Genomic DNA, 25,924 nt, shown 5'->3' on the forward strand with positions numbered 1-25,924 from the left:
GAATTCTGGCTTATGTGGCCTTCTGGCTTTTTTACTCAGACTTCTGACTTTAAAAGGATTGCTGCGCAGACCTGTGTGTTTGTGTGAATGTGTGTGTTACAGAAGTACACTGTGAAAAATAAAAAAGATAACAATAATTCTGCCTGCTTTACTAAAATCCAACACAACCAGTTTTAAATCAGGATTCTAAAAAGAGTTTCATCAAAATTGTTAATTTAAGAACTCTCATTTAGCGCTTTCCATGATAGAGTACTGAATCATTAGAATCAGTTAATGCCTATCCCCAACCTTATCCTAGTCACTAATCAAATCTTAGCCCTCAGAAACGAGGCTTTGCCTGATTAGGACCTGGTTTTGGTCTGATAAGGTCAATTTTCATGACAGAAAAGGTACTAAAGAGGAAACAAATACAATAAAACACACATATTCATGTACAAAAACAGTCATTACTCTTTTTCCTAGAACTCTGACTTAAAATGAACAACTTTAATTTCAAATTCAGAATTCTGACTTTAAGAAGCAACTGGTGATTAAATACTGAAGAAGTTAGTTGCTGTTAAATACTGTGACTGAACAACCAACCAGTCTCAGAATTCCAAGTCAGATCTCAAAATTCCTAAAAATTTCCTGAGATTTTAGACTTTGAAAATGAACAATTCTCTTAATTTTTTTAAGAAAAACAAAATAAAACACAATTTTCTTCTGCAACACTCACACACACACACCAACTTTAGAACATCATACAGATAAACCAATGGGACATTTAATTCCACTTCGACAAAGTCATTCCTTTTTTGCAGCATTGGCCTGCCCTTCACCTGTCTGATCTCCCACACAGAACAAGCTCTCACCAAGCACACATCTGGCATCAGCCACACGTAACTGCCTTGCTCAGGCTCCAGTGGAACAAAGGTACACATGGGAGGCAGAGCAGTTACACACGCTCATTCATTCATTCACGCTGTTGTTTAGACAAGGTACACAGGTCAGACTGCCTCCTGATCAATTCCTGCCTAATACGCCTCCCTTTCACTGTCCTTCCTAATAATTAAACTCAAAAACACATTACAGTGTCCCAGAGCTGCTGCACCACTGCATTGTTGGTGATACATACACATACACATATATCTCAGCTATATACAGTGGGTACAGAAAAAAAAAGTTCAAAAAAGTTCATAAAAGTTCATTTTATTTCTGTATTCAGACCCTTTGCTCAGTATTGAGTAGAAGCTTCTTTTGAGCTAGTACAGCCATGAGTCTTCTTGGGAACGATGCAACAAGTTTTTCACACCTGGATTTGGGGATCCTCTGCCATTCTTCCTTGCAGATTCTCTCCAGTTCTGTCAGGTTGGATGGTGAACGTTGGTGGACAGCCATTTTCAGGTCTCTCCAGAGATGCTCAATTGGGTTTAGGTCAGGGCTCTGGCTGGGCCAGTCAAGAACAGTCACAGAGTTGTTCCGAAGCCACTCCTTCGTTATTTGAGCTGTGTGCTTAGGGTCATTGTGTTGTTGGAAGGTGAACCTTCGACCCAGTCTGAGGTCCTGAGCACTCTGGAAGAGGTTTTCTTCCAGGATATCTCTGTACTTGGCCTCATTCATCTTTCCTTCAATTGCAACCTGTCGTCCTGTCCCAGCAGCTGAAAAACACCCCCATAGCATGATGCTGCCGCCACCATGCTTCACTGTTGGGATGCCTGGTTTTCTCCACACATACCACTTAGAATTAACGCCAAAATGTTCAATCTTGGTCTCATCAGACCAGAGAATCTTATTTCTCATAGTCTGGGAGTCCTTCATGTGAGGAGGGTTCCATCAGCTTCATGATTCTCATTTGCTCTGACATGCACTGTGAGCTGTAAGGGCTTATATAGACAGGTGTGTGCCTTTCCTAATCAAGTCCAATCAGTTTAATTAAACACAGCTGGACTCCAATGAAAGAGAAGAACCATCTCAAGGAGGATCAGAAGAAATGGACAGCATGTGAGTTAATAAATATGAGTGTCACAGCAAAGTGTCTGAATACTTATGACCATGTATATTTTCTTTTTAATACATTTGCAAAAATGTCTACATTTCTGTTATTGTTTCTGTCAAGATGGGGTGCTGACATTAATGCTACATTAATGAGAAATAAAATGAACTTTTTTGATTTTAGCAAATGGCTGCAATGAAACAAAGAGTGAAACATTTAAAGGGGTCTGAATACTTTCCGTACCCACGGTAACTTAAATTGTAGTTTGTGGTACAGAAACGGACTCAAAATGCACCCCTATTTCTGAGGTTTACAAGGCCATTACAGTTTATACACATGACACAGTAAAGTGATGTTTTGTTCATAAAGTATGTTTTTTTTTTTTGTTATTTAGCATTGTGGAGATAATGGTTATGATGGGGGCATCTGTGTATTCATGTTCATGAAAATGTCTCACTCTTATGGCGAATATTTGACACACATACTAGTACCAAAAAAGTAATTAACTAACGAATGAATAGCCGACTATTTACGTAAAGCTGAATCTGTTTGGTTGTGTGTTTTCTGATACGCCATCTTAAAAAAAAGTGAATATATGCTTTGGTGTTTTGTTTTTGTAGCTTTTGCCTTAATGTTTCTGTCCCTGTGGTTCCTGCATTTACTGTCAAAGCACTTGGTAAACTTGCATTATCTTGAATAGTGAATAGCTATTATTCAAGATATACTACAGTATATAACATTACTTCGTTTGCTGCCCCTTCTGCTGCTATAGGACTACTTGTAAAGGTATACACAAAAGAGAAAGAAATGAAACAATACCCAATATCCTATCCTCCTTCCCTATGTCATCAAAAGCAGGTATTTTGCTATTATTTTGACTGAAATTATCCAGTGGGAATTTAATGAAAATGGACACAGGAGGAACCAGGGGAGCAACTGAGATTTATTTTTGGCAAGAGCCTCAGCAACATCAAAAAGAGGACTAAAGGTAAGAGGACTGGTGGTAGACATTGTTGGGGTGGGGTGTATTCTTGAACAATCCACTTTGGCATAAGGGTCAACTCTTCATTCTCTGTCTGCTACTGCAATCATTTAGTCACACTGCGCCACTGGACTGAAGTCAAAGTCACAAGAATGTGTCGTGCATTAAGCTCTCAAGTCGTGCAGCGGGATACGATGCTGTCCTGGGGAGGCAGCTGAGGAACATGCCCACAAATCTCTTCAACATTTCCATAAATTGAAAAAAAAAAAAGAACTATGGGTGGAAACACTGGTAGGTGACTTTTCCACAGACAACGTGCCAAAGAACACTAAAGACCAAAGGTGCAGTTTTTTAAAAATATGCACCATGAGTGTATTTGCATTCACATACATAATTATTATGCTATACATTTAAGAAATTCAAACTGTGATTTTGGACTTCAAAATGCGGTTGGGAACTTCAAACTGTGTATGACAGCATAGCATGTTTTAGTGTACAGCCTGCTGGAACTTAAGGAAGAAGTTAAGAAGGAAGAACTTGAGCTTTACCATAACTAAAAAGCATTTTCAGGTTGTAGAAAGGTTCTTGATTGTGTAGCCCCGCACTGGAACCCAGGTTCATATCAAAGGAGGGATGTAGGGGCTCAAGCATGTTTCCCCAGGAGTCATGATAGTGTTACATAATCTACAAGTTACACTTGACCAAACAACAAAATGACATTCTCCCTTTTCCCAGCACAACCTTTGCTGTGGACGACCAAGATGAGTGGAGAGAGGAGGCTACAGGAAGCGGATTCCTGCTCCGAATTGGACACCGTCACATATCCTGGGAGAGGGAAGGAGAAAGAAAGAAATGTTGGGGATCAGGTGGAAAGTGGGTTTTGTGGTCTGAGCACCTGTTTGAACAAAAGTTCAGCTTGGAGCAGAAAAAAGGAAAAAAAAAAAGATTTTGCCCACATTAGCAAACTCAACTAATAAAATCTAGCTTTTATATATGCTATCTCAAGAACAAGTTTAGTTTCTTTATCTCACGTTGAACAGCTTTTACCAACAGGAAACTGAAGTTTGTGTCATTGTAAACTGTGTCAATCTCCTGCACCAAAGTCCATGGAGAAAATCTGCATTTTCTAGCTTCCGAAGAAACAGGAGCTGCTGGTCCACTGCAGCTTTAATTTGGTAAGTATTTGTCATATTGGCATGATATAGAGTGCTGATTTTATGTCAATACTTCATACAACCACAACAAAAAACTTGCATTTTAAACTTAAAGAACTGCTTTGTCACTGGCATTATTACAAAGGCCCAGTGGATTTTTTGTTAGATTTTTACTATAGACCCCCCCACACCCACACCCACACCCACACACACACATTTAAGGTGTAAAAGAGTAACACATCATGAATGTCACCTGTCTCCACTCTGAACTCCCATGGGCACACAGTAGTTGAGCTCCAGTCTGGCGATGTTTCCCAGTCTCAGCACGATACCTGCTCCGTATGACCAGCGGATACACTCAGCTAGCTTCTGCAGGTGTGCCCGAGGACCATCACCTGCACACACACACTCAGGTTAGTTAGGGGTTCAGAACCCTACATACATAGGGTTCATGTATATATATATGTATATATATATATATATATATATATATATATATATATATATATATATATATATATATATATATATACACACATACATACATATATTTTTCAGTCATTGATTTTGAGACATGTAGGTTGAACTTTTTTGTTTTGAACAAACCAGTTCTTGTTTGTTCAGACGTGGGAGTTTACAAACTGTGAAAACTATAACTACATGAAAACGTAACAAAGTGCAAACAATATTTTTCTTCGTAGATTTGAGGAAGTTTTCTGTAAACAAGTTCTGCTACAGCAGTACATATGCCAGGCCTGTATGTGGCACTATAGCTCTGCTACAGTAATACACCAAAACCTTATGGCATGTGCGCTGTATGTGACAACATTGTTTTCCCAAAGTAGCGTATTGGGTGTCTAAACAAAAATGCAAGGGGAACGTTTGGAGATTTTGCCACTCTAGGACCTGGTTTCAAAAAATAGCGCTTTAGTACTCTTTTGGTGTGGATAAAATGCAGATTTAAAGGAAAAGACTTACGGATTCACCTAGACTCATATTCGTGTGAACAGCCCTTTTGTGTTGGTATAACGACTATAATGATAGTAATAATTTTAATTTTGAGTGCACCAACCATAGTTAAGGTTACAGAGGTTGCCAGCATTGAGAAAGAAATGGGTCCTGAACAGGTCTCCGAATCCACCCTTGCCTGGTCTGAAGGGCAGAGGGGTGTAGAGATGCAGGCCACCTGCCCAGTACGCATCTCCACCCAGGTAATCACCTATGAACACACCGAGGAGCAGAGGGACACGTTACCAAACCACAAAATACTTCTCTAAGACAACTGAGCCGTGTTAATCCTCCTGTCTGCTCTGTAGTTTCTATGATTATGTTACAGTCAAAATAGGGTTTACCTTCACTTTGAGGCCCAATGCTGTACATCCCAAAACCTCGTACACTGGTGGGACCTCCAAGGTAGAATCTGGAAAACATACACAATATCAGAGAATCAGTGAGCAAACCGATGGAAGGTAAAAGATTCCAGCTGCTGTCAGTGATGTCATCTTTTAGCCAACTTTCTGTCCATCACACTGTTCAGACCCTAAAGAGTAGATTGGAGTTGAGCCAAGCCAAGTTGTGCTGTAACTGTAACTCTATAATAGAAAAGCCATTACATTCCACCCCCGCAAAATCCACTTGCATTTCCATCCCTCTAGAGGTAGTATTGTGTAATGTCCATACCAAAGCAAAGGATGGTAGGGACAGAGACTATGTTTGGGACGGATATACAGTACATAAAACAAATGAAAATGGAGTATAAATGGGACTTTGGTCAGAGAGAATTGCACATATTTAATCTAGTTTTGTGTGTATTGCATCCCAGTATCTCCTTGTAACTTAATGAAGTTTGGGAAAGCAGCAAGGAAAGTTTTAACTCCAGATCACAGCTCACCCGGATCACTCGGATAAATCAAACGTACCTGTCAGCGATACAGGACTGTTGTCCTCCAATGGGAAACAGCATGCCCCCCCAGAGAGAAGCAGATAAGACCTGAGGGAATGTGAAACATTAGCTTTAGGCACAGGAGACCACAAAATTATCAATACACCTGATCGGCCATTATATTTTTACATTTGTGGCAGATCTGATTTACTGTTCCTACAAAATAGCTTTAAAATCAAATTATTGGCGTTTCAAAGCAATTGAGTTGAGTTGCCCTCTAGTGGCTCTATGTGGTAACTACAACACCAAAGCATATCTACCAGTGCATGTACCACAGGTATTCTTCCGCCACATATATTTCACAGTAGAACACACAGCAAACCACATAATTCATTTATTCACAGACACTAACAATGAACCATAATTATTACAATCATGCCTGCATGTTTTTAAAGGTACAATATGTAAAATTCTGCATCACAAGATATCAGGAAACAAATAATTCCTATGAAAATGTAGAGAAGAGTACTGATGTGTGTTATTGAGCCTCTGATTTTAAAGCCTGTCTAGCAGTTGTATTAGGGGAACATGTTGGAAATGCTTGACCCTACATCAGGGGTCGGCAAGTAAATCTGGACCATGGCCAATTTATTTCTAAGCAAACATCATATCTTCAAATACAAACCATTTTTTTCTACTATCCCTTTTTCTTCTAATCTATTCAATCTTGTACAAAAATGAGTTGATTTAAAAAATGTGCCACGGACTGTTCCTCGTGCCTTAGGTTAAATGCTTATTATGCTATTCTGCATGACTTTATGCATTAATGCTTGGCGGGTCAGTTTTGGCCGATGGGCTGCCAATTGCTGACCACTGCCCTACATTTTCTAAAAAGCTCCAAGATCCAGATGATATGAAGTGGATGTCATGATTATAAGTTCATGAGTTCCTCTTGAATGCAGCAATAGACCGTCAGTAATGAGCTGTATGGAGAAAGTAGTTCAAAGCTGAAGGCAATTCTCAGGATCCACTTAAAGAAGAGCTTGTTCTTTGGCTTAAAAAAAAGGCTTCAGATACGGAGAGAGGGAAAAAAAAGTTTAGCATTTCTGTGACGGAAAGGTCTCCAGCATCATTCAGAGTTTGTCTTCTCCTCCAGGAATGTTACATGTCTGTTTTCAGTGGTAACTGGCTAGAAAAGCTATGTTTGCTTACTGCAATTTGCTGTAAAGATTGTTTTCATTTTGGTCTTGCATATGAGAGTAATGGCATTCAAGAATTGCACATTGGACCTTTGCATTAATTTATGTCGACATGGAGTAATCAATGTCTTACCGAGTCCCAGAAGAGCCGTCTGTTGAGCTGCAGCTCAAAATCCTCTTTCAAGAAGCTGGCATCTCCTCCTGTGTAGCCAGCCAGCTCCTGCAGAGCCAACACACATCACTCTCATGGTTTTCAAAACTGGATCAAACAATCATGACCCTTGTTCAGACCGGGCCTCATGTATATAAACAGTCTCCCTCCCCATTTTCCACAACACAATAAGTGACAGTAAATGAATCATTACATGGAGTAACTCAGTGAGCACAATTTGATCATGACGTGTGCCACTGATACATTTATAGATAAATGATCTGTAAATTCTGCTCACATGGATAAGTCACGTGTAAACATACATATTATATCAGAAATGAAATCACCCGCAGCATGAACAATCTTTTAAGCATTAATATTAAATGCACAGCTGCTGTGACACTCAGTTCCTTTGCGTTTATCACTAATTCTAGGCAATAAACCACTGAAATAAAATATTTTTCAGGCTTCTACATCATAGATTAATGCTTTGATCGTGCAAAGCACATTTTATTTTCCTTCTTCTTTGCTGCCACATTTGCCGTTGTTCTTCAGGAAGAAGACGTCAGAGAAGGGGCGTTTTAGAGTCATTTGCATAAATATTTTTGGGTGTGTTGCGTGTTCAGGTGCGCAAGAATGCGCACAGAATCGAGAAATTCTTTTAGCGTACATACTTTGTATTGTACTTGTGAGTATGACATCTTTTTTTGGTGAGTACTAACGCATAAGGTCAATTCGTAAAAACATTTGCAGATATACACAAATGTCTACTATATTCAAACAGGTGTCAAATGAGTTCACACAGTGCTGATTAAGCCGATCAGATACTACATATGAATACAAGTAAATATTGACCTGGTTGATCCGGAGTAAGGCACCTCTGCTGGGGAAAATGGCCGAATTCCTTGAATCAATTGAAACAGTGTGCTGCAAATAAAACCAACACAAGTTAAGAACCCTGACACATTCCATAAAAATGATTCATATATAATAGAACAGTGATTCCCAAAGACGACTGGGGTTGTGACCCCATAGCTGGGTCGGGGGGGGATTTCTTTCAACCGCTTTTACATGTATGTTTTAAATAGCATGCATAAAATGAGGTTGCTACTCATTTAAAATATCTCTTGGAAATAATGTGTTTATAATTCAAAATGATATTAGGTGTTACAGATATAGCTGTAATGTATGTAATGTGATTTGGGTCACCATCTTAAAAAAAGTGGTCCCGGAATTAAAAGAAAGTTTGGGGAACACTGTTCTAGAAGTTGGGGGGAAAAAAGTCTCCAGGCTTCACCGATAGGGCAGACTTCAGAGAGTGTCCACTCTCCTCCCGCACGGCAAAGGAAGCGCTGCGTGCCAGGCAGCCCAGCTCCCTCCATACACCCTCCCATTTCAGCGTGTGGTGGGTTACTCCGAGAGGAAACTGCAGGACGACAGGATGAAATATGACTGAAGATAGATGTTTAAGCACAGAAACGCTGAAACTGTGTTACTGGTGTATATTGTTTACTCAGAGAATATATGTCAGGCTTTACTTTATTTACTTTTAAATGAATATACATTTATATATTTACATAATTCAATATTGATATATATTACAAAATAAATCAAGGCTGGGAGATACGGTTTATAAATAATAATGTTATATATATCAGGCTTTATCTTGATATGAAACAAATAGAGATATAAAGCTGTACACAGGTTGTTTCTCTGGACGCATGAAAACGTTTCTTTTAAGATGTTTGTGCTTCTCAAAGGAGAGTGACAATACACTGCAAATGAATCTGAAATAAAAGATCTACAGTTTATGATCTGTACTGTATAACAATATACTAATTATCTTTCATTTCAGGTAATACCTGGTTGATTTCTTTGGCTTTTTCATGAGGGATATTTGTGTGTTAGAAACAATGAAATTGCCTATAAATATGGTCAAATTCTGCTATAACAAAAATAATTAGGCTTAAATTTAAAGATGTGTTATTAAGTGACTTTTTAAAAAATATATAATTTTCATTGATAATTTGTTTTAATTATTTAATGTATTCAATGTAATATTATATATATGTATTACATATATAATGATGATTATCAATGCAACAGCCTTTAAAATATTTTGATATGTAAAATCTTAGACCATAGCTCGTCTCATGTCACCATATAGATATAATATCGATACATATATACGCGTGTGTGTGTGTGGTCAAACAAACACATGCAGGCACTTACATTGAGTTCTGATGACAGGCCTCTGTCAGTCTCTTTTAAGGAGCTCCATGGGAACTGACCAGTGACTTTGTACATGTTGAGAATGAGGCTGAAACAGAAGAAACTGGCTTTGAAAACATACCATCCCTGATTTAACATGTAACAGGAACTTAATCCATGGACAGGGATAATCCATGTTCTTTTAAGCATCAATTTGGGGCTGAACAGTGAAGTGATCGCAATGAAGAATAGAATAGAATAGAAGATGCAACAAACAAAAAACAAATCATTTACACTAAGAAGTAGGTTGCCATTTTATTGTTAATTTCTTTGATTGTTCTTTGTTCTATGCTGAATAAAGATCAGAAACAATTCATAGCTTTATTTTCTTATCTGAGCATTAGAGTATAATATTCTTTCTTGCACAAAATTCCAGTACTTTCAATGACTCATGAATATTTAAGGCAATTATCAACATTTTCAAGAGCCTTATTTACATTTGGTTGTGCTTGGCAATAATTCCAGTTTAGAAGTGGTCATGGGACAATGTTTTGTCCATGAACTATTAAAAGTTAATCTCCTGAATCAACAACACAATATCAATAGATATTGATATAAATTACCATATAAACTGCATGGACATTACTGTCAAGATTAAAGGTTCCTTTTCACTCTTAAGTGAAAGGCAAAGATAGGAAAATGTTATTTTGGTTTAAATATGTATTTTTGTTCAAGTTGAACACGACAACAGTAGGACAATCAGCAAATGAATTTCAAATAAATAAATAAAGGAGGTATATATTAACTAAAATCATATTACTGCCAAGTTCTAAGCTTCAAGTTTTAAATGGGAACTAACTGAGGTTAGGGTTCATATCATATATCAGAAATTATCTACATACTGTGTCATTTTCTTTGTAGTTTGAAACAAACCTTCATTAATCCTAACATGACGTAGGTGCAGCTTTTTCCAGCCACATGATCATTTAAAACACAATTTCTCTCAATATAATTGTCTGTCAAAATGTGGATGAAACATGTTTTATATTGAAGTTATCATTGTCAACCATCTACTAGTTTTATGGTTCATGAAGGGTGAATTTAATATTTATATGAGCCTACACCGTAATGAAACTGACACAGTGACTTTTCTTTTAAAATGTACATACGTAATATAATTGTTATATCATGTTAGTAACATATGTGGGACGTGTGCGTGTTGCTGACACACTTGCGTTCAAAGTTTCCAGGCTGGGGCTTGAAGAAGGACAGGCCGTAGGACGTCTCCTTGGTCCCGTACGAGAACTGGAAGGTGAGTTTCTCAGCACGACCGAACATGTTGGGTAGTTTGAGACCCAACACCTGCAAAACAGGACAGTGAAACAATCAGAGAATCAGAGCGGATGAGCAGACCTTTCTTATTTTTCTAGCATATTAGCAGCACAGAGAACATGTGTAATTGTTGATTTTTGTTGTGAATTAGATTTTTCTGCCTCTCTTTGGTCTTTACGTCATTTTTAAGCTGCGTCCTTCATCTGAAAACAGGCTCTGTCAAACAATACTATCAGACCTGACAGACTGTGAGTGTGGTCGGGTGTTTGAACATGGCTGTTTTGACATTGAAAATGAATTGTTTCCTGTGTGCAGCACGCTAATAACATGGCTAACACAAGTTCTAAATACCGCTAACACCAACATGGTTCTAGCATGGTCCCACTTCTGGTTGTTGATCTTTTAAACTGGCCAACACATTCACACCAAATTTAAACTGGTTCTGAACCTGAAAAATTGATTCCCACAGAGTAACAACTGTGATTCTGAATCGATTCTGATTTACAACAGCAATACATTTGTGATGATTTAACAATCATAATTCATAGTAGTCAATACATTGGGAGATTTATAACTGCTACTTATGTTTGTGTTTACATTCGTGTTGGCACTTTCATTGAAAACAAAATAAAAACCAAGTTTGCTAAATTAGACTATTTTGTCAGCTCTACATTTGACAGAAAAACCAGCTACCTCCTGAGCTAACAGCTGGCTGCTATAAAACCTCGGTGTAAATATTAAATATCAATACAAAACAAATTAGTGTAGCAATTCTAAAATAGTAATAATTAAATAAATAAATAATTTTTTTTGGCCATTTGGTGTCCATTTTAAAACTACCCCCATGAAAAACAATTACAGTAAAAACATGAATTGTTTCATCCAGTCCTTATCCTTAATTTTACCAACGGACACTTATTACTGATTTAAAACTATTAACTTCATTGTTGACTGGAACAAATCAAAAAGTATTTTCCACGTGTTGCTATAAAAATGACTAACGTGTGTGCGCAGGATGTGTGAGAGCAAACTTGCATGATTAGTGTGTAGGATGTTCTTAGATTGATAGGTCAGGATAGGTTTTTCTCACCATACTTCCTTCATTGTTGCCAACCATAGTGTTGTAGCTTCCTGTCAGTCTCTTCACCTCCGTCACCTCAAAAGTGACATCTAGACCGTTGGGCAGGGCGTCCGTACCTGAGGAGCGAGAAGCAATCAGGGTAATGCAAGTTTGTACCTTCACATGAATGATTGATGCTTGCAACGCAAAAGACACAGCGAGGTATGTAGGGTAGTGACGGAGATAATGTTTGCTGACTAAAATGAACTATAAATGGTCCTCATATGGACCTTAATGGTGAGCAGGCTCCTACATTTTTAACATGCATAGAAGCTAAAAAGAAGACTCAATCACAATTACTGTGATTGTGTTAAATAATGAAAAAGGACGACACAAATTTGTGAAACGAAATAAGTAATTTCTCGTAGGTTCAGAAGTGGGAGGGAAGGAAAAGGAAAAACCACCCCACCATTTTTAGGGGGCCATGGGTAACTGGCTAGCATCACCTGTCGCTGTGCAGACAGACGCAGTTGTATTGCATGCACAGCATATGTACTTGTCAATTTGTGTTTATGATTGCAGGCCCAAAAGGGCCGTATGTGGCTCCCGGGCCATCCCCAGGTCTGCTCCACGTGGTACTTTGCATACACAAACAGCGTAGTAACATGTCTATGGATAAAAATGAAACATTACTATGGGTACAAATGATTTACTGTGGAATAAATACGACAGAAATGTTAATAACAGTAAAAGTAGCAGTGTTTGTACAGAGGGACAGCAATCCTATGTCGGGGTTGGTGAGGTTGCTCCAAGTTTCAGACATTTTAAAAACAAAGTTTTACAACAAAAACTGGAATGCATAAACAATGTTCATAACTATGTTTCTCAGTATTGTGGTGTCGATATCTCATGTCACCCAATGACATTCCCGCGCTACACACAGGAAGTGATTTCTTTTAGTTTACTTTTACTTTTTAGTTTTATGTGTTGTTTTATTCTGTTTCAAACCTAAAGATGTTTAGTTTTGGAAAGCACAATAAAGTCTATATTATTATTAATACTAAAGTCCAGTTACCTTCAGATGTATCAATGAGAACCTCCACATCTTTGAAGATTCCCAGGCGCAGCAGTTTCTGTCTGGCAACGTGAGCTTTTTTCATCACCTGGAACCGCACACAAACTTAGCATTAGCATACTAAGGTGTGCTAATAGTTTATGGTAGAACAGGACTGTACAAAGCTCTTTAAAGCTGGTGACTATTCCTGACAGTGTATACAATCACAGTGTTTTAATATACATTTGGAAACAAGTGCAGTCTGTCAATTATGAAGTCTTAAGATATCAAGGCATTAGATAGCTGATAATTAATTATCAGATACCAGGGCAGAACGGCCGATAATTGATGCAAACTTTTAGATATCAGGGCCAAAGGATAAAAATGAATGTTAATTTTTAGTTATTAAGGCAGCCGAGGGCCAATCAGTGATGCCAAATTGTAGTTATCACGGCAGCTAACGGACGATAACTGGTGATGATTTTTAGATATCAGGGCAGCCCATAGCAATCATTTATGCAGATTTTTTGATTTTACTGTAGCCACTGGCCGATAATTAATGCCGATTTTTTAATATAAGGGCAGCCGATGGTGATTTTTTTTGGCCCATATATTTAGCTGATTTTCTTAATTTCCTCAATGCGATTAATATAACTGATTAACAACACAAAACAAGGCAATCAGAGATGGCAGACTTGACCCCATTCAGGCAACTAGTGGCCACTAGTGGACATAGTGGCAAGTCCGAAAACACAGACAGACAGACAAACAGACAGAGCCACTAAATACAATACTTATTGAAGTAACAAATGCTGGATATAATCAGCTATAGAACAACACTAATGGTCTGTCTCTTCAATCTACATTTTATGATATTCATTATTTTCAATAGAAATAATACAAACTAAATATTCAATTCATGAAACGGGTCATCAAAAAACAAAACAAAGCAATATTTTCAGTACCTGAGAAGGAACAAAAGAGAACAATGGTAAACACATACGTCAATGAGGTTTTTGGCGAGGAAGACATCAGAGATCTCATAGCCGAGCAGATCCTCTTTAGTTCTTCCAAGACCTTGAATGTTGACATGTTGGACCACCACCTGCAATCAAAGACACTAACATATCACCAACAATAACAATAATATGTATTAGACCAAATAATATTGTGTTCAGCCGTTCTAATGAATTTATATATTGATAATTATTATGATAAATATGAGATGATCAAAGACAATGTTTTGCCCTCAACTGAAAGTTGAAGAAAACTATAAATGGTGTTTTTAGACTTTTTATGGGCGGAAGTGTTGATTCATTACATTATGATTCAATAAAAGTTTAACATGTGCTGATATTGAATTATTCAGACAAGATATGGTCTTAGATTTTGGACATTGTCATAATGTGATAAGGTATCTGTGATGACTTTTCCTGGTTTTAAAGGCTGTTGCATTTATAATCATCATCATATTTATTATATTGAATACATTTGTGAAATACTGTTATAACTGAAATCAGCAAAAAAGTAACTTCTTGAATTAATTTGAAGCCTAATTATTTGTGAATTAGACCATGATTAAAGTCAAGTGCATTGTTTCTAACACACTTACAATAAACTTAACATTAAAAAGTAAAAGAAATGAAGCAGGCTTTATCTGAAATGAAAGGTAATAACTGTATTTTAAGAAAATACAGATCATAAACAGTATCAGTAGATATTTTATTTTAGAGTGTATTTACAGTCACTCCCCTTTGAGGAAGCACAAACATCTCAAAAAAGTGTGCAGCTTTATATCCTTATATATCTTGGACTAAAAATATCCAGATATTATTTATAAGCCATATCACCCAGGCTTAGAGAAATATTGATTTGATTTACATCTTGATATATTACATTACATTACATTACATGTCATTTCGCAGGCACTTTTATCCAAAGCGACTTACAATAAGTGCATTTAAACATTTGGATACAAACAAGAGCTAGAAGTAAGTGCTTCAAGTAAGCCAAACTATAAAGTGCTAGTCATAAGTGCGATGTACAAGTAAATGTGTGTTGTTCTTTTTTTGTTTTTTGTCGTCATCGTTGTCTTAGTCGAATATATATACTGATAGCGAATGATATAAAAAAAAAAGTGTATCGTGATAAGCCCTATAATACTACTGATATTACTACGACTCACATCTTTGTTCTCGAGGATCTCCTGCTTGGCCTCCTGCTCTGGTTCTGGAGTCTCCATCAAGTCTTCAGGGTTGACGCCCAAGTCCCGGCCATGCATCGGTAGAGTATCCAGACTCTGCACATTAATAGAGAGAATTAGACAGTAATCATTTTTAAAATAAATTACTGAATTATAACTGGATACAGAAAGAGAAAAGGGTGAGAAAACAGATTTAATTCTGTGATGTGACCCGGTTGTACTTTCCTCTGTTCCAGCTTGTTTTGAGTAGGTTGCAAAATAAATAAATTTTGGAATTGGTTATTTTTGGTCTTTATTTTATTGCATTTTTAGACATTTCTTGTAGATCTCTCTTTATAATAAAAACAGTTTTGTAGCAACTTTTGTAGCCATGAACAAGCTTTTTATATGTATTTTATGCAAGGGTGTCAATTTATGGAGGACACCATTTTGTTTGTACACTAGCAAACATGTAGGTTCAGATTCCTACACAAGCATGAATGAATGGCTCACTATAGGAATAATACTTTAAAACAACTGCAGTGTTGGAATTACACCGTGACATTTGAGGAGCCCTATTTTTCAGGTGGCGCCACAAATAAAAATGTCACATGCACACAGACATGGAAGTGTGTGGCAGTGACAGAGTACTATGGGTTAGGGTTAACCTAACCCATAGTAGGTTAGGTTAACCCCACCCTAGGTTAACCCCCTAACCCTTACCCCCAACATATGTCTCTCTCTTTTTCTCTCTCTCACACACACAAACACACATCATGTCACTTTCCTGTCATTTCACTACTGTCTTACTAGAAGTCCAAGATGGAGCGTAACATGTAGGCGATTTGAGTGCAGCACCGCCACATGAGTGGCAACAGCAGGAAAACTTTATTAGTGGGGGGTGTTGACAAATGTTCGGAAATTGGTACATAATCAGCAAATAACCACAATTATTGCTATGTTTTACTATAATAAGGTTATTTATTTCAAGGACCTCATTGTACAGAAAATCAAAGTCTGTAACCTGTGACAAAAAAATGGACGATGTTTCAGAGCTGACCCTCACGGAAGCCAAGTTCCCTTTCACTTCCGTGTAATTTGAACCATGATCTATGGGAACCCGATCAGTTGATAGACACACCTTGTTCAACACACTCGTTGATGACAACATCCTTTCACCATAGTTCCTTGGGAAATGGAGGGGCGCAATCTGCAGTTTTACCATTAGATGTCACTGATTCTTAAATACTGCACCTTTAATATATAAACATACATATGTTACTGTGCAATAACATAATATATTTTCTATATTTAACAATTTTTTAAATGATAAATGAAATGTTCTGTTGCTATTTCTGTGGCACCTGTGGTCTACCAAAGTGCTGATTGCTAGCATAATATAAAACGAATTAAAGTATTGATTTGGGGCATTTTAACAGGACTTCTGGCTACTGTGGTGTGTTAATGAAAAAGGTGTGTGTTGCTGAATACAATATTAGTCATTTTAGTGCGGTATAATGTGGAAATCCCATAGAAATATCTATATGACCATGAGTGATGAAAGCAAGATTTGAAAATGGCGCCCAAGGCATTTGAATTGGCAGCAAGACGACATGAATGTAAACATAGTGCAGACAGTTTGATGATTTGTCAGCTTTTGTTTGTCTGAACAAGTGAAACAGACAGAACCAGGACACAGAGGAGGACAGAGAGACACATGCAGAGGACAGTGCAGCCTTCAGTACACACCGGGCACGGAGGTCATGGTCACACACCCTCTTTACAGGCCTCAAAGACAATATAAACAGGCTTTACCTTAGCATGGACAGCACCCATGGTGAGTACCGCTCCCAAAAATCCTCCTCAGTGGGAGCTGGTTTCTCTGTGTGCGGGAGAAATGTGACAATGACAGCGGCTACTTTCTGCACCAACAACCCTCTGTCAGGGGAGACGCCATGACAGTCTTGTGTTGCATTCGAGTACTCCTCCCAATGTACGGAAACTCGGCTTTCAACACTTGAAAGAACGTGTTTTCATTTGCTAACGCGCATTGGTCCAAACTAAAGTCACAAATCAACTGTGAATCTTTTTTTCAAAATCCATGTCCAATTTTCTCCTTCATGTTCCCTTTTTCCACAATAACTGTTTTCAATACTAAAACACAATATTATGGATTTCTGTAGTGAAAATAATTAGAAAAAGGAAAGTATGTATGATAAAATTAAATAATACCAAAGTTGAATGCAGTAACAGCTATCAACTCATTACCAAATAGACAAAAGCAACAAAACAAAAGGGTTTTATAACTTCAAGTAAAGATGTTTAACATTGAAATTGAAAGAGAGTGTCAGGGAAATTGAAGGATAAACAGAGGACAAAGGAAATAAAGAGTGTTGCAATTCAGCAAGACAAATATTTGGGGAAACAACAGATGATATGTGCATGATTTCCCAGTGATAACTGAACTGCATATTGCAGTGAAACACAGTATGTTTACATTTGACATTTTGAGTTTGTGTTTTACTTGATTCATATTCATTAGAAGAGTCATTTAAGTGTTGGTTGCATTCTGCAGTGATTCACATTCATGTATCAAAAGTTTTAGTGATATTGGAGGTGAGTATAATTGTTATAGTATAATTGGTATAACTGGCCAAGATGCATGTTAGTAATGTCACCTGTGTATTGGGATAAAATGTCTTCAGTATTGATAGAATCTTGTTCACAATAAAAAAATACTAATATTTATTAATCATATAATGAATGATAAAAAGTAAAATTAATGTTACTGAAATGTAAAACTATAAGGAAAAGCTGTGAACTAGAAGATCAGTACTGATATGTCAGAAACATGTTACACTTGAAGGCGCCACCGAGCCTCCCACAGTGTTGACAGAGCTCGTCCAGCAGAGGGCGTCATTTCATTTTTGTTGGAGCAGAACAGAGACAGCGACGTGCTGACAGAGCGGTCGTTCGTTATTAAGTTGTGAGGACATACTTGATTGTTGTAGTCTGTGAAAATTAGCAATGTCGTAAAGGCACAGACGTAGCAGGTTACTGATAAGCTACTGCCTCAGCTAACAGTGTAACCATGTGCATCTCAGACAAAATAAATATATCATTACTGGTTTTGATATCCTTTCAATTATGATATCACAGTTTACAACTTAAGTGACACCTAAATTCCGGGTGTTCCCCCTTTAACATTCCCTAGGCACACTTCACTACCCCGGAAACTAACCCGACATCAATGTTCCACTGACATAAGAACAAAGAAGTTAATACACGAACACATGAAGAAATAAATGCTGAAAGAAAATGTAGAAATTCAGAAACACGTGCACATAGGAATTTAAGAAAGAAAGAACGAAAGAAAGAAAGGAAGAAAAAATAACGAAAGAAATAAAAATATTGGAGTAAGTCAAAATAAATATAAAGATATAAAAATATTAAGAATACATTCATAAATAAAGGAGGATAAAGAAGTAAAATAAATAATTTAATATCACATAAATAAATAGATAAATAAAGAAATAAAGAGAAACAAAGAAAGGAGTGTAAAGAAGTATAACTAATGTAGAATCACATCAATAAAAATGAATAAATAATGTCAAAACACATAACTAAATGAGTGTAAAGAAGTAAAAATAAGTAAATAATGATAAATAATAAATAAATAAATAAGTACAGGGATGTAAAAAAAGAAGTAACCAACAAACAAATACATGACTTTAGACAAATGCATACTCCATAAATGCACCGTACATATAAATACATAATTTAAACACGTGTGGAATGACAGATGTCAGATCATATATCTATGTATTTAATTCTTTCTCTCTTTACAATGTGTTCATTGTTCATTTATACATTCATTAATTTACAGTTATGTCCCATTTTTTGACCCTGGGCTGCACATCCCTCAGTAAATAGTCTCTCTCTCTCTCTCTGTGAGTGTGTGAGTGTGAGTGTGTGTGTCCACACTGGCACAAACAAGCCAATCAGAGCCCGGGTTGTCTCCCTTCTCTCTCTCTCTCTCTCTCTCTCTCTCGCGCGCGTTCTGTAAGCAGTTGCCAGTACAGCAAAAGCAGAAACACACACGCGCGCGCTGTCTCACTCTCTCTCCACACACTTTTTCAGTCAGCCTCTCTGTCTCACACACTCTTTCCCTCTCCCTCTCTCACTCTCTCTCTCTCTCACACACACACACACGTCAGTGTAAAGCTCAGTCAGTCAGTCAGTCAGTGTGTCTGTCTGTGGAAAAGCTCGCTTGACTCAGCATGGGACGCTTCTCTCGGGACGTTTGTTTGTTTCTCTTGGTCATAAACAGTTGCAGGATGATGCTGGACACTGTGGCGCTCTCAGGTAAGAACTGACCGTTCCGCTAACTCTGCCGCTGTGTGTTTCTCTGTGTCCTCCATCATCAGTGCCGGGATATATATCACACCATCATCAACCATCATCACTGTAGATTTCATTATCATCACTATCATTCACATCAGCCTGATGAATCCAAAGTCTAAGTCCTCCATCTGAGTCCCCCCTCTCTCACTGGAACTTCTGTTTCCTGTGCGCAAACGTCAACTCCAATGGGAAACCGCAGCTTGATCCCCGGGTTACGCACTTGGTGTGAGAGGGCGGATTGTTTTCACATTTCACCGTCTGGAAGCGGTGGTTTTGGAGAAGAAGGAGCCGCCGCGCACACAGCATCTTGTCTGTGGGTTTGTGTGTGTGTGAAGTGGGGGGTGTTTATGTGTTTGTCTGGAGCCTTTCTTTCTGCTGCAAACACTGTGCTTGTCAGGACCAGTGGTCCTCATGGAGACCGAAACCTGGTCCTAATGAGGCAGAAGCTCTGGTTAAAGCTGCAGTAGGTAACTTTGTGGTCCAGATTCAGATTATTTGGCTTTGTGCTGAATATTGGACAGTTTGCTTTTTGCACTGCGTGTGGGATTGACACTAACACAGTGCACAAAAAAGAAAAAGTGCAATTTTGATATCAACTGTTGAGGAATATTTAGATGATTAGTCTCTGTGCATGTCCTCACACAAAGCAACACTGAAGACAGGAGCTCAGCTTTGCGGCTGAGACACATATAGATTGTTGCTGTTGCAGTTATGAAACGAATGAATGACTAAAACATTGAAATATGCCAATTCTCATATGATCATGTACTCAAAACAGACAAAGCAACATAACGAAAACAACTTAGCTTAGTGTTTTTATATGATATGTTTGTAGTCGAGCTGGGATATGAAAACTGTTGATGGCAAACTTTGCATTTGACTTTTTTTATCGCCATCTTTTTTTGTAAAATGCTGCCACACTGCCGATGTCTTTGACGTGGATGTTAGAGGAGGACTGACTGTAGCTCAGCATTAAATAAAACCAGCAGACGTTCTGTAGTCTTTCTGTCTCCTGTGGGTTGGGCTAATCCAAAATACTGAAAACTAAGGGCCGCATTCTCTGAAGACGCTGTTACCTGTGGAACGGGGGCGCTCTGACACAACACCCCCATTAGCACTTTCCGTACATTCCTCCAGATGAAATTAAATTAACCATAGACTGTTTGAAATTAACACGGCAAAAAGTCCACTTAAATTCCTGGCTGATGTGTCCTCGGGTAAAACACCTAACCCCACGTTGCTCGTGACAGCTGTGCTGGCCTGGCTGATGTGTCCTCGGGTAAAACACCTAACCCCACGTTGCTCGTGACAGCTGTGCTGGCCATGTGTGAATGGGTATGAAAGGTGTGTGATAGAAAGTGGGCGGAGTGAATGTGTGACTGAACGGGTGTGAATGGGTGAATGGCAAAAACTGTTGTGTAAAGCAGCTTTGAGTGGTCATCCAGACTAGAACAGTGCTATATAAACACAGGCCATTTATAATCTTAGCCCAACGAGGTTTGTGCAATAAATACACCGCATTATATTCTCACATTAAGTGTATACACTATATACTTGAAGCCCTTTTCAACAGATAGGACAAAATCGGCTGACACATTTTATCAAAACCCACAGAGCTCAGACAAATATTGTGGAAGGGATGTCATTAGTCATTCAAAGGTAATTATTAAATAAATAAATAAATAAACAATCCCCATGGTTTTCCAGATTTTCTATATGGGGGCCCACTTTTTAAAGTTTGCAAACAATCTTAATGCATCATTTTGATTTGGTCAAATCCCAAATACTCCTACGCGAGTCTGGTGGTCCATCTGTGGGTCCCGACCCAGTGTTTGAGAACCATTGACCTACAGTATATTGCAGTTTGATTAGCAGTACTCTTCTACTTCTACTATTACTATCAGACTAAGATATTTTTAATTTATCTTTACAGACATTTACTCTCAAAACAAGGATATCCATTACAACAGCAGTGTTTTATTTTATAGTGTATTTCAGTTAATTGTCAATTCTAGCCACATAATCACTGATACTCTCAACCAGCATCAGTTGTTTTTTTTTCTTTTGATTCGTGTCATGCTTCTTCTTTTTTTTTAAATCCAATGTATTTATTCAGCACATTCACAGCACTTGAATAAAGTGTTGTACAGTAGTCATTCAATAAATAATCAGATGCAAAAACAAACAAACAAACACACAGAAAAAGATACGAAACGTGCGAGTAGACAATGACATCTCACTCGGAAAGTGCAGAGCAGCAGACTCACATTGTGTCAAATGCAAAGGCGAACAGATGAATCTTTAAAAGATATTTCAAATGTGAAAGTGAAGAGTCTGCCGGATGTGTAATGGCAGCTCTTTCCACAACTTAAGGGCTGCAACTGCAGCTGTAATTTAGGTACAGCTGAAATGTAGGTTGCTTCTTTGTCATTTTCCTGACTGATTGTACTCTTGACTCTATACTGCCACCATGATTTCTGGTGGTATTGCACTGTAGCAATACCAGCCACATTATTTAATTGACTATATGCACAGCAGGTCACGTCCACCTTCCACTAAAATATAAGGATTTTGACCCTAATTTAACTGCTTCGGAGTCATTGTGATGGTTAAATGGTTTGTTGCGGGGAGACTGGAAGCTGCCTCTACTCCCACTAGAGTCTGTTCGCTGAGTCTTCAGATTAAGGAGGTCTCATGAAGTCTTGGGTCTCTTAAAAAAACACAAATTGCTTCATGGCACCACACACGCCCTGTAACCAGGTCCTGCCTGTAAGATCAAGGCAGCTATAGCATTATTTTAGTGAGTTTTTACAACAGTGAGGATAAAGTGGAAAACAATGGATGGATGTTTATGGTGGTGATGTAAAAATGTGTACTTTGATTTATGAAGGTAACGTTAGTGAACCTGATTTCTATATAAAGGATGGTGTCGTCAACATATTATTACTATAAAGTAACGCGTTGCTTAAGACGATGGCTTAAGACTTTTACGCAGTACTGTATGAGTTCATTTTAAGAGCACGGGCAAGGGAATAAATGATGTTCATTAGTGTCCTTGTGAGCGTAGAAAGACACATAATATGTGCATGTGTATTGAGGACGGGGGTTGGGTGATGGCAGAATGGACGTCAAAGTCCCAGGAGGGACAGACAAGACAGGCAGCGTGAGTGCAGTATTGACCAGTGAGCAGCAGCAGCAACAGCAGCCTCCATCCACAGTGAATAGGTGTCAATACAGAGACACTCGGGTCCCCCTCCTCCTCCCCTCCTGCCCTCTGTGTCCATGTGTGTGTACACTGTGTAATGAGTTGGCCCTCTGCCCCGGGATTCAAACCCAGATGTGACCGACTCTTCTATCAATAAGCTGATCATTTGTGCAGCTGTTAAAAACCTCCGTCCTTTGAATGTTGTCTTACGCTGGACCTTGACCTCTGACCTCCGTCCTCAGTGTCATACAAAGGCCTTGTGATTCCCCTCCTGGCTCTTAAAGGGTGTCCTGGAGCAGAATAATCTGGAAAAAGTAAACCATAATCAATCCAATCCAGTTTTATGTATAAAGCCCTTAACAAATTTCAACACTTCAGACAAATAAAGATAAAGGTAATTACAAAGAAAAGCTAAAATCGGAATCAGTGTTCTTACTAACGCATGACAATGGAAACCGTATATCACTGGACTGTTCAGGAATCTGATTCTCTTCCGTTGTTAGTAACAAGAAACAACAATGGCAAAAAAAAGAGCTGTCACTTTGTCCACAGAGCAGGTGCTTCTGGAGTAGCATTCATTTATTTACAAAACCAGATTAGTGTGGATGTAGACTGCACATCGACAGCACAAAATTGCAAGTCATTTCGAGGTGTGTTTTGATGCATCCTCTCTATTCCGCCTCAAGCATGACATGACGAGTGAATCAATTATACAGAAGTAACACTGTAGGTGGCATCAGCTTCAAGAAGGGTTAGGCCAAATGTCAATTTGTACAATCTCATCATCGATACGCAAGGGGAAATATTAATATTTTAATGAAAAAAAAATGAAGACGCTCTAACGTAAACAGTGCGTAGTTGAGTTGAAAATTACTGGTGCGCTAACAGTCCCTGCCAGTTTCACTTGATGTCTCCTTGTGGTGGAGTTTACAGCAGGATAATGGCAGAGAATGTTGCTAATATATATATTTTATGATTTGAAAACTAATTTTAAACACTTAACAGTGTTTTCAGTCATCCAAGTTTGGCAAGGACGGGTAGTAACACATTTTTCCCAGGGATGACAAAGACAGAAACGAGATCTTTATCACTTTTAATAACACAGTTGTACTGATGAATTCATCACCATATTCTTCTCCCAAATTGAAAGAAATAAATGACCTGCAAGTGACTGTCCTCCAACGAGACGTAACATGGGTCGTATGCAGGAATTAGGACCCATAAGTACATTCTTAAAATGGGCACCGCTAGCAATAGCATCATTAACAGCAATCTGGTACCTTGTGTGTCCTCATCAAGCTTCAATTTGGTTTCCACTAGCAGTTTGCTGAGTGGTTAAAGCATTGTACTTGTGTTCAACACGGTTTCAACTCCCATGTGAGACTTTTACACAGCCAACATGCATTTTTGTTTTTACATGTAACTGTGTGTAACTTACTGCCTAGCCCTGTCTTTTTTTAACCCTTTCCTCACTCCTTCATGGGCAATAACCCTAACCCCGAAAACTAGGTTGACTCCTTACTGTCTTTAGTGACTCTTTACTGTCTTTAATGACTCTTTATAGTCTTTAGTGACTCTTTACTGTCTTTAATGACTCTTTACAGTCTTTAGTGACTCTACTGTCTTTAATGACTCTTTACTGTCTTTAGTGACTCTTTACTGTCTTTAGTGACTCTTTACTGTCTTTAGTGACTCTTTACTATATTTAGTGACTCTTTACCGTCTTTAGTGACTCTTTACTGTATTTACTGATTCTTTACTGTATTTAGTGACTCTTTACTGTCTTTAGTGACTCTTTACTATATTTAGTGAATCTTTACAGTCTTTAGTGACTCTTTACTGTCTTTAGTGACTCTTTACTATATTTAGTGACTCTTTACAGTCTTTAGTGACTCTTTACTGTATTTATTTGTATTAATTAAATATTTATTCAAAATTGTTGTTGGCAGATTTTGTTTGCAGTGAACAGGCAAACAATGTATTTCACACAGACATACATTGAGATAAAACTGCACAAGACATGGGGATGGGTAAGCTCTCAAAAGGGATTTAAAACTGAATAAAAGAAGATACTAACTAACCTAAAAGACTATAAAGAAAATGCCACAATAAAAAACCTATTTAGGTCTTATTAATCCCTGCAGATTATTGTTGCAGGGATGAAACTGTTTCAGTTGCGCTTTAACTTTAAATCTCCGACCAGAAGGAAGGTGCTGAAATTCACTAAATAAAGGGTGGGAGTCATTATTATGAATGGAGCTGGCTATCTGCTGTAACTGTCTGGTGTAAAGTGACTCTGGGCACAGCCCTGAATTATCAGTGCCTTATGATTTTACCATATTAACAGTCAGACTTGTAACTGTTTTCATGTCTGTACAGAGATCTGCGCACTGTTAAGGAAAAAGCTGAGCGTGTGAATGAATGTTGATGTCTTCTGTGTGTCCAGATGCAGACGAGTGTGCCGAGGGTTCAGATGACTGTCACATCGATGCCCTCTGCCAGAACACGCCAAAGTCCTACAACTGCATCTGCAAGCCGGGCTACAAGGGAGACGGCAAACAGTGTGAGGGTGAGTGAGCCTCCTACATTTATACTCTCTTCCCACTAATTGCAAAGTGCAAATTTGTGCAGTGAATTACTGCGAGGTTCAGAACACATCATAAACATATTTACCTCAAGGCATGATGGGACAACACACCGTCTGCTCAGTTTGAAAAGGAGAAGCTTGTGAATTTTGGCAAAGTCTCTGCCAGAAAGTCATGTGTATTATGGATAAATGTGTAAGGCTGAAAATACAGTAAGGTCACTGTGTGTGGAGGGTTGAAGGAAGTGACACACATTTTAAGACAGTATTCATTGTTCATTCATCATCTACCGCTTGGGTCGTCTGTGGCCCCGGTGACATAGAGCTAAAGGTGGGGTACCCACTTGTTCATGTTCCTTCAAGTTAGTGTTTTTGTTCTGATCTATCTTTTTTTTCCCTACTTGTACATCGACCTTGGGTTTCATGAAAGGCACTAAATTTAAGTTATTATCATTATTATTATTATTGTTCTCCAATCCCCAATCCAACACAGTGACAAACAACCATTCACTCTCACACCTACGGTCAATTTACACAGGTATCTGGAACAAA

General features: G+C 38.2%; 2 protein-coding genes across 3 annotated transcripts in view; one reads left to right on the top strand and one right to left on the bottom strand.

The window, feature by feature from the left end:
- Nucleotides 1-2,894: 2,894 nt before the first annotated feature.
- Nucleotides 2,895-17,163, bottom strand: samm50l (sorting and assembly machinery component 50 homolog, like). Its single transcript, XM_044020780.1, has 15 exons — nucleotides 16,995-17,163; nucleotides 15,183-15,296; nucleotides 14,001-14,102; nucleotides 13,019-13,106; nucleotides 11,974-12,080; nucleotides 10,783-10,913; nucleotides 9,573-9,660; nucleotides 8,638-8,766; nucleotides 8,196-8,267; nucleotides 7,323-7,409; nucleotides 6,028-6,098; nucleotides 5,461-5,528; nucleotides 5,181-5,327; nucleotides 4,362-4,503; nucleotides 2,895-3,779 (listed from the first exon to the last, which is right to left on the bottom strand). Exons 1-15 carry the CDS (start codon nucleotides 17,013-17,015, stop codon nucleotides 3,734-3,736), a joined length of 1,413 nt encoding a protein of 470 aa, XP_043876715.1. The 5' UTR covers nucleotides 17,016-17,163; the 3' UTR covers nucleotides 2,895-3,733.
- A 2,233-nt stretch (nucleotides 17,164-19,396) lies between these two features.
- scube1 (signal peptide, CUB domain, EGF-like 1) overlaps nucleotides 19,397-25,924 on the top strand; it is a 135,363-nt gene continuing 128,835 nt past the window's right edge. For both annotated transcript variants that reach the window (XM_044020773.1, XM_044020774.1), the window contains exons 1-2: nucleotides 19,397-19,544; nucleotides 25,235-25,357. In XM_044020773.1, coding sequence (XP_043876708.1) covers nucleotides 19,460-19,544; nucleotides 25,235-25,357 — 208 coding nt within the window. In that variant the 5' untranslated portion in view covers nucleotides 19,397-19,459. The remainder of the gene's footprint in view (nucleotides 19,545-25,234; nucleotides 25,358-25,924) is intronic.

This window comes from Solea senegalensis, linkage group LG3 (assembly GCF_019176455.1).
Source record: "Solea senegalensis isolate Sse05_10M linkage group LG3, IFAPA_SoseM_1, whole genome shotgun sequence".
Taxonomy (NCBI): domain Eukaryota; kingdom Metazoa; phylum Chordata; class Actinopteri; order Pleuronectiformes; family Soleidae; genus Solea; species Solea senegalensis.

Excerpts from the sequence above, each read along its gene's own strand:
- samm50l (XM_044020780.1), bottom strand. The coding sequence starts at position 17,015 with ATGGGTGCTGTCCATGCTAAG. Across the intron at positions 8,268-8,637 it reads CTCTGAAGTCTGCCCTATCG|CACACTGTTTCAATTGATTC; the intron begins GTGAAGCCTGGA and ends TTTTATTTGCAG. Across the intron at positions 5,529-6,027 it reads CAGTCCTGTATCGCTGACAG|ATTCTACCTTGGAGGTCCCA; the intron begins GTACGTTTGATT and ends TATGTTTTCCAG.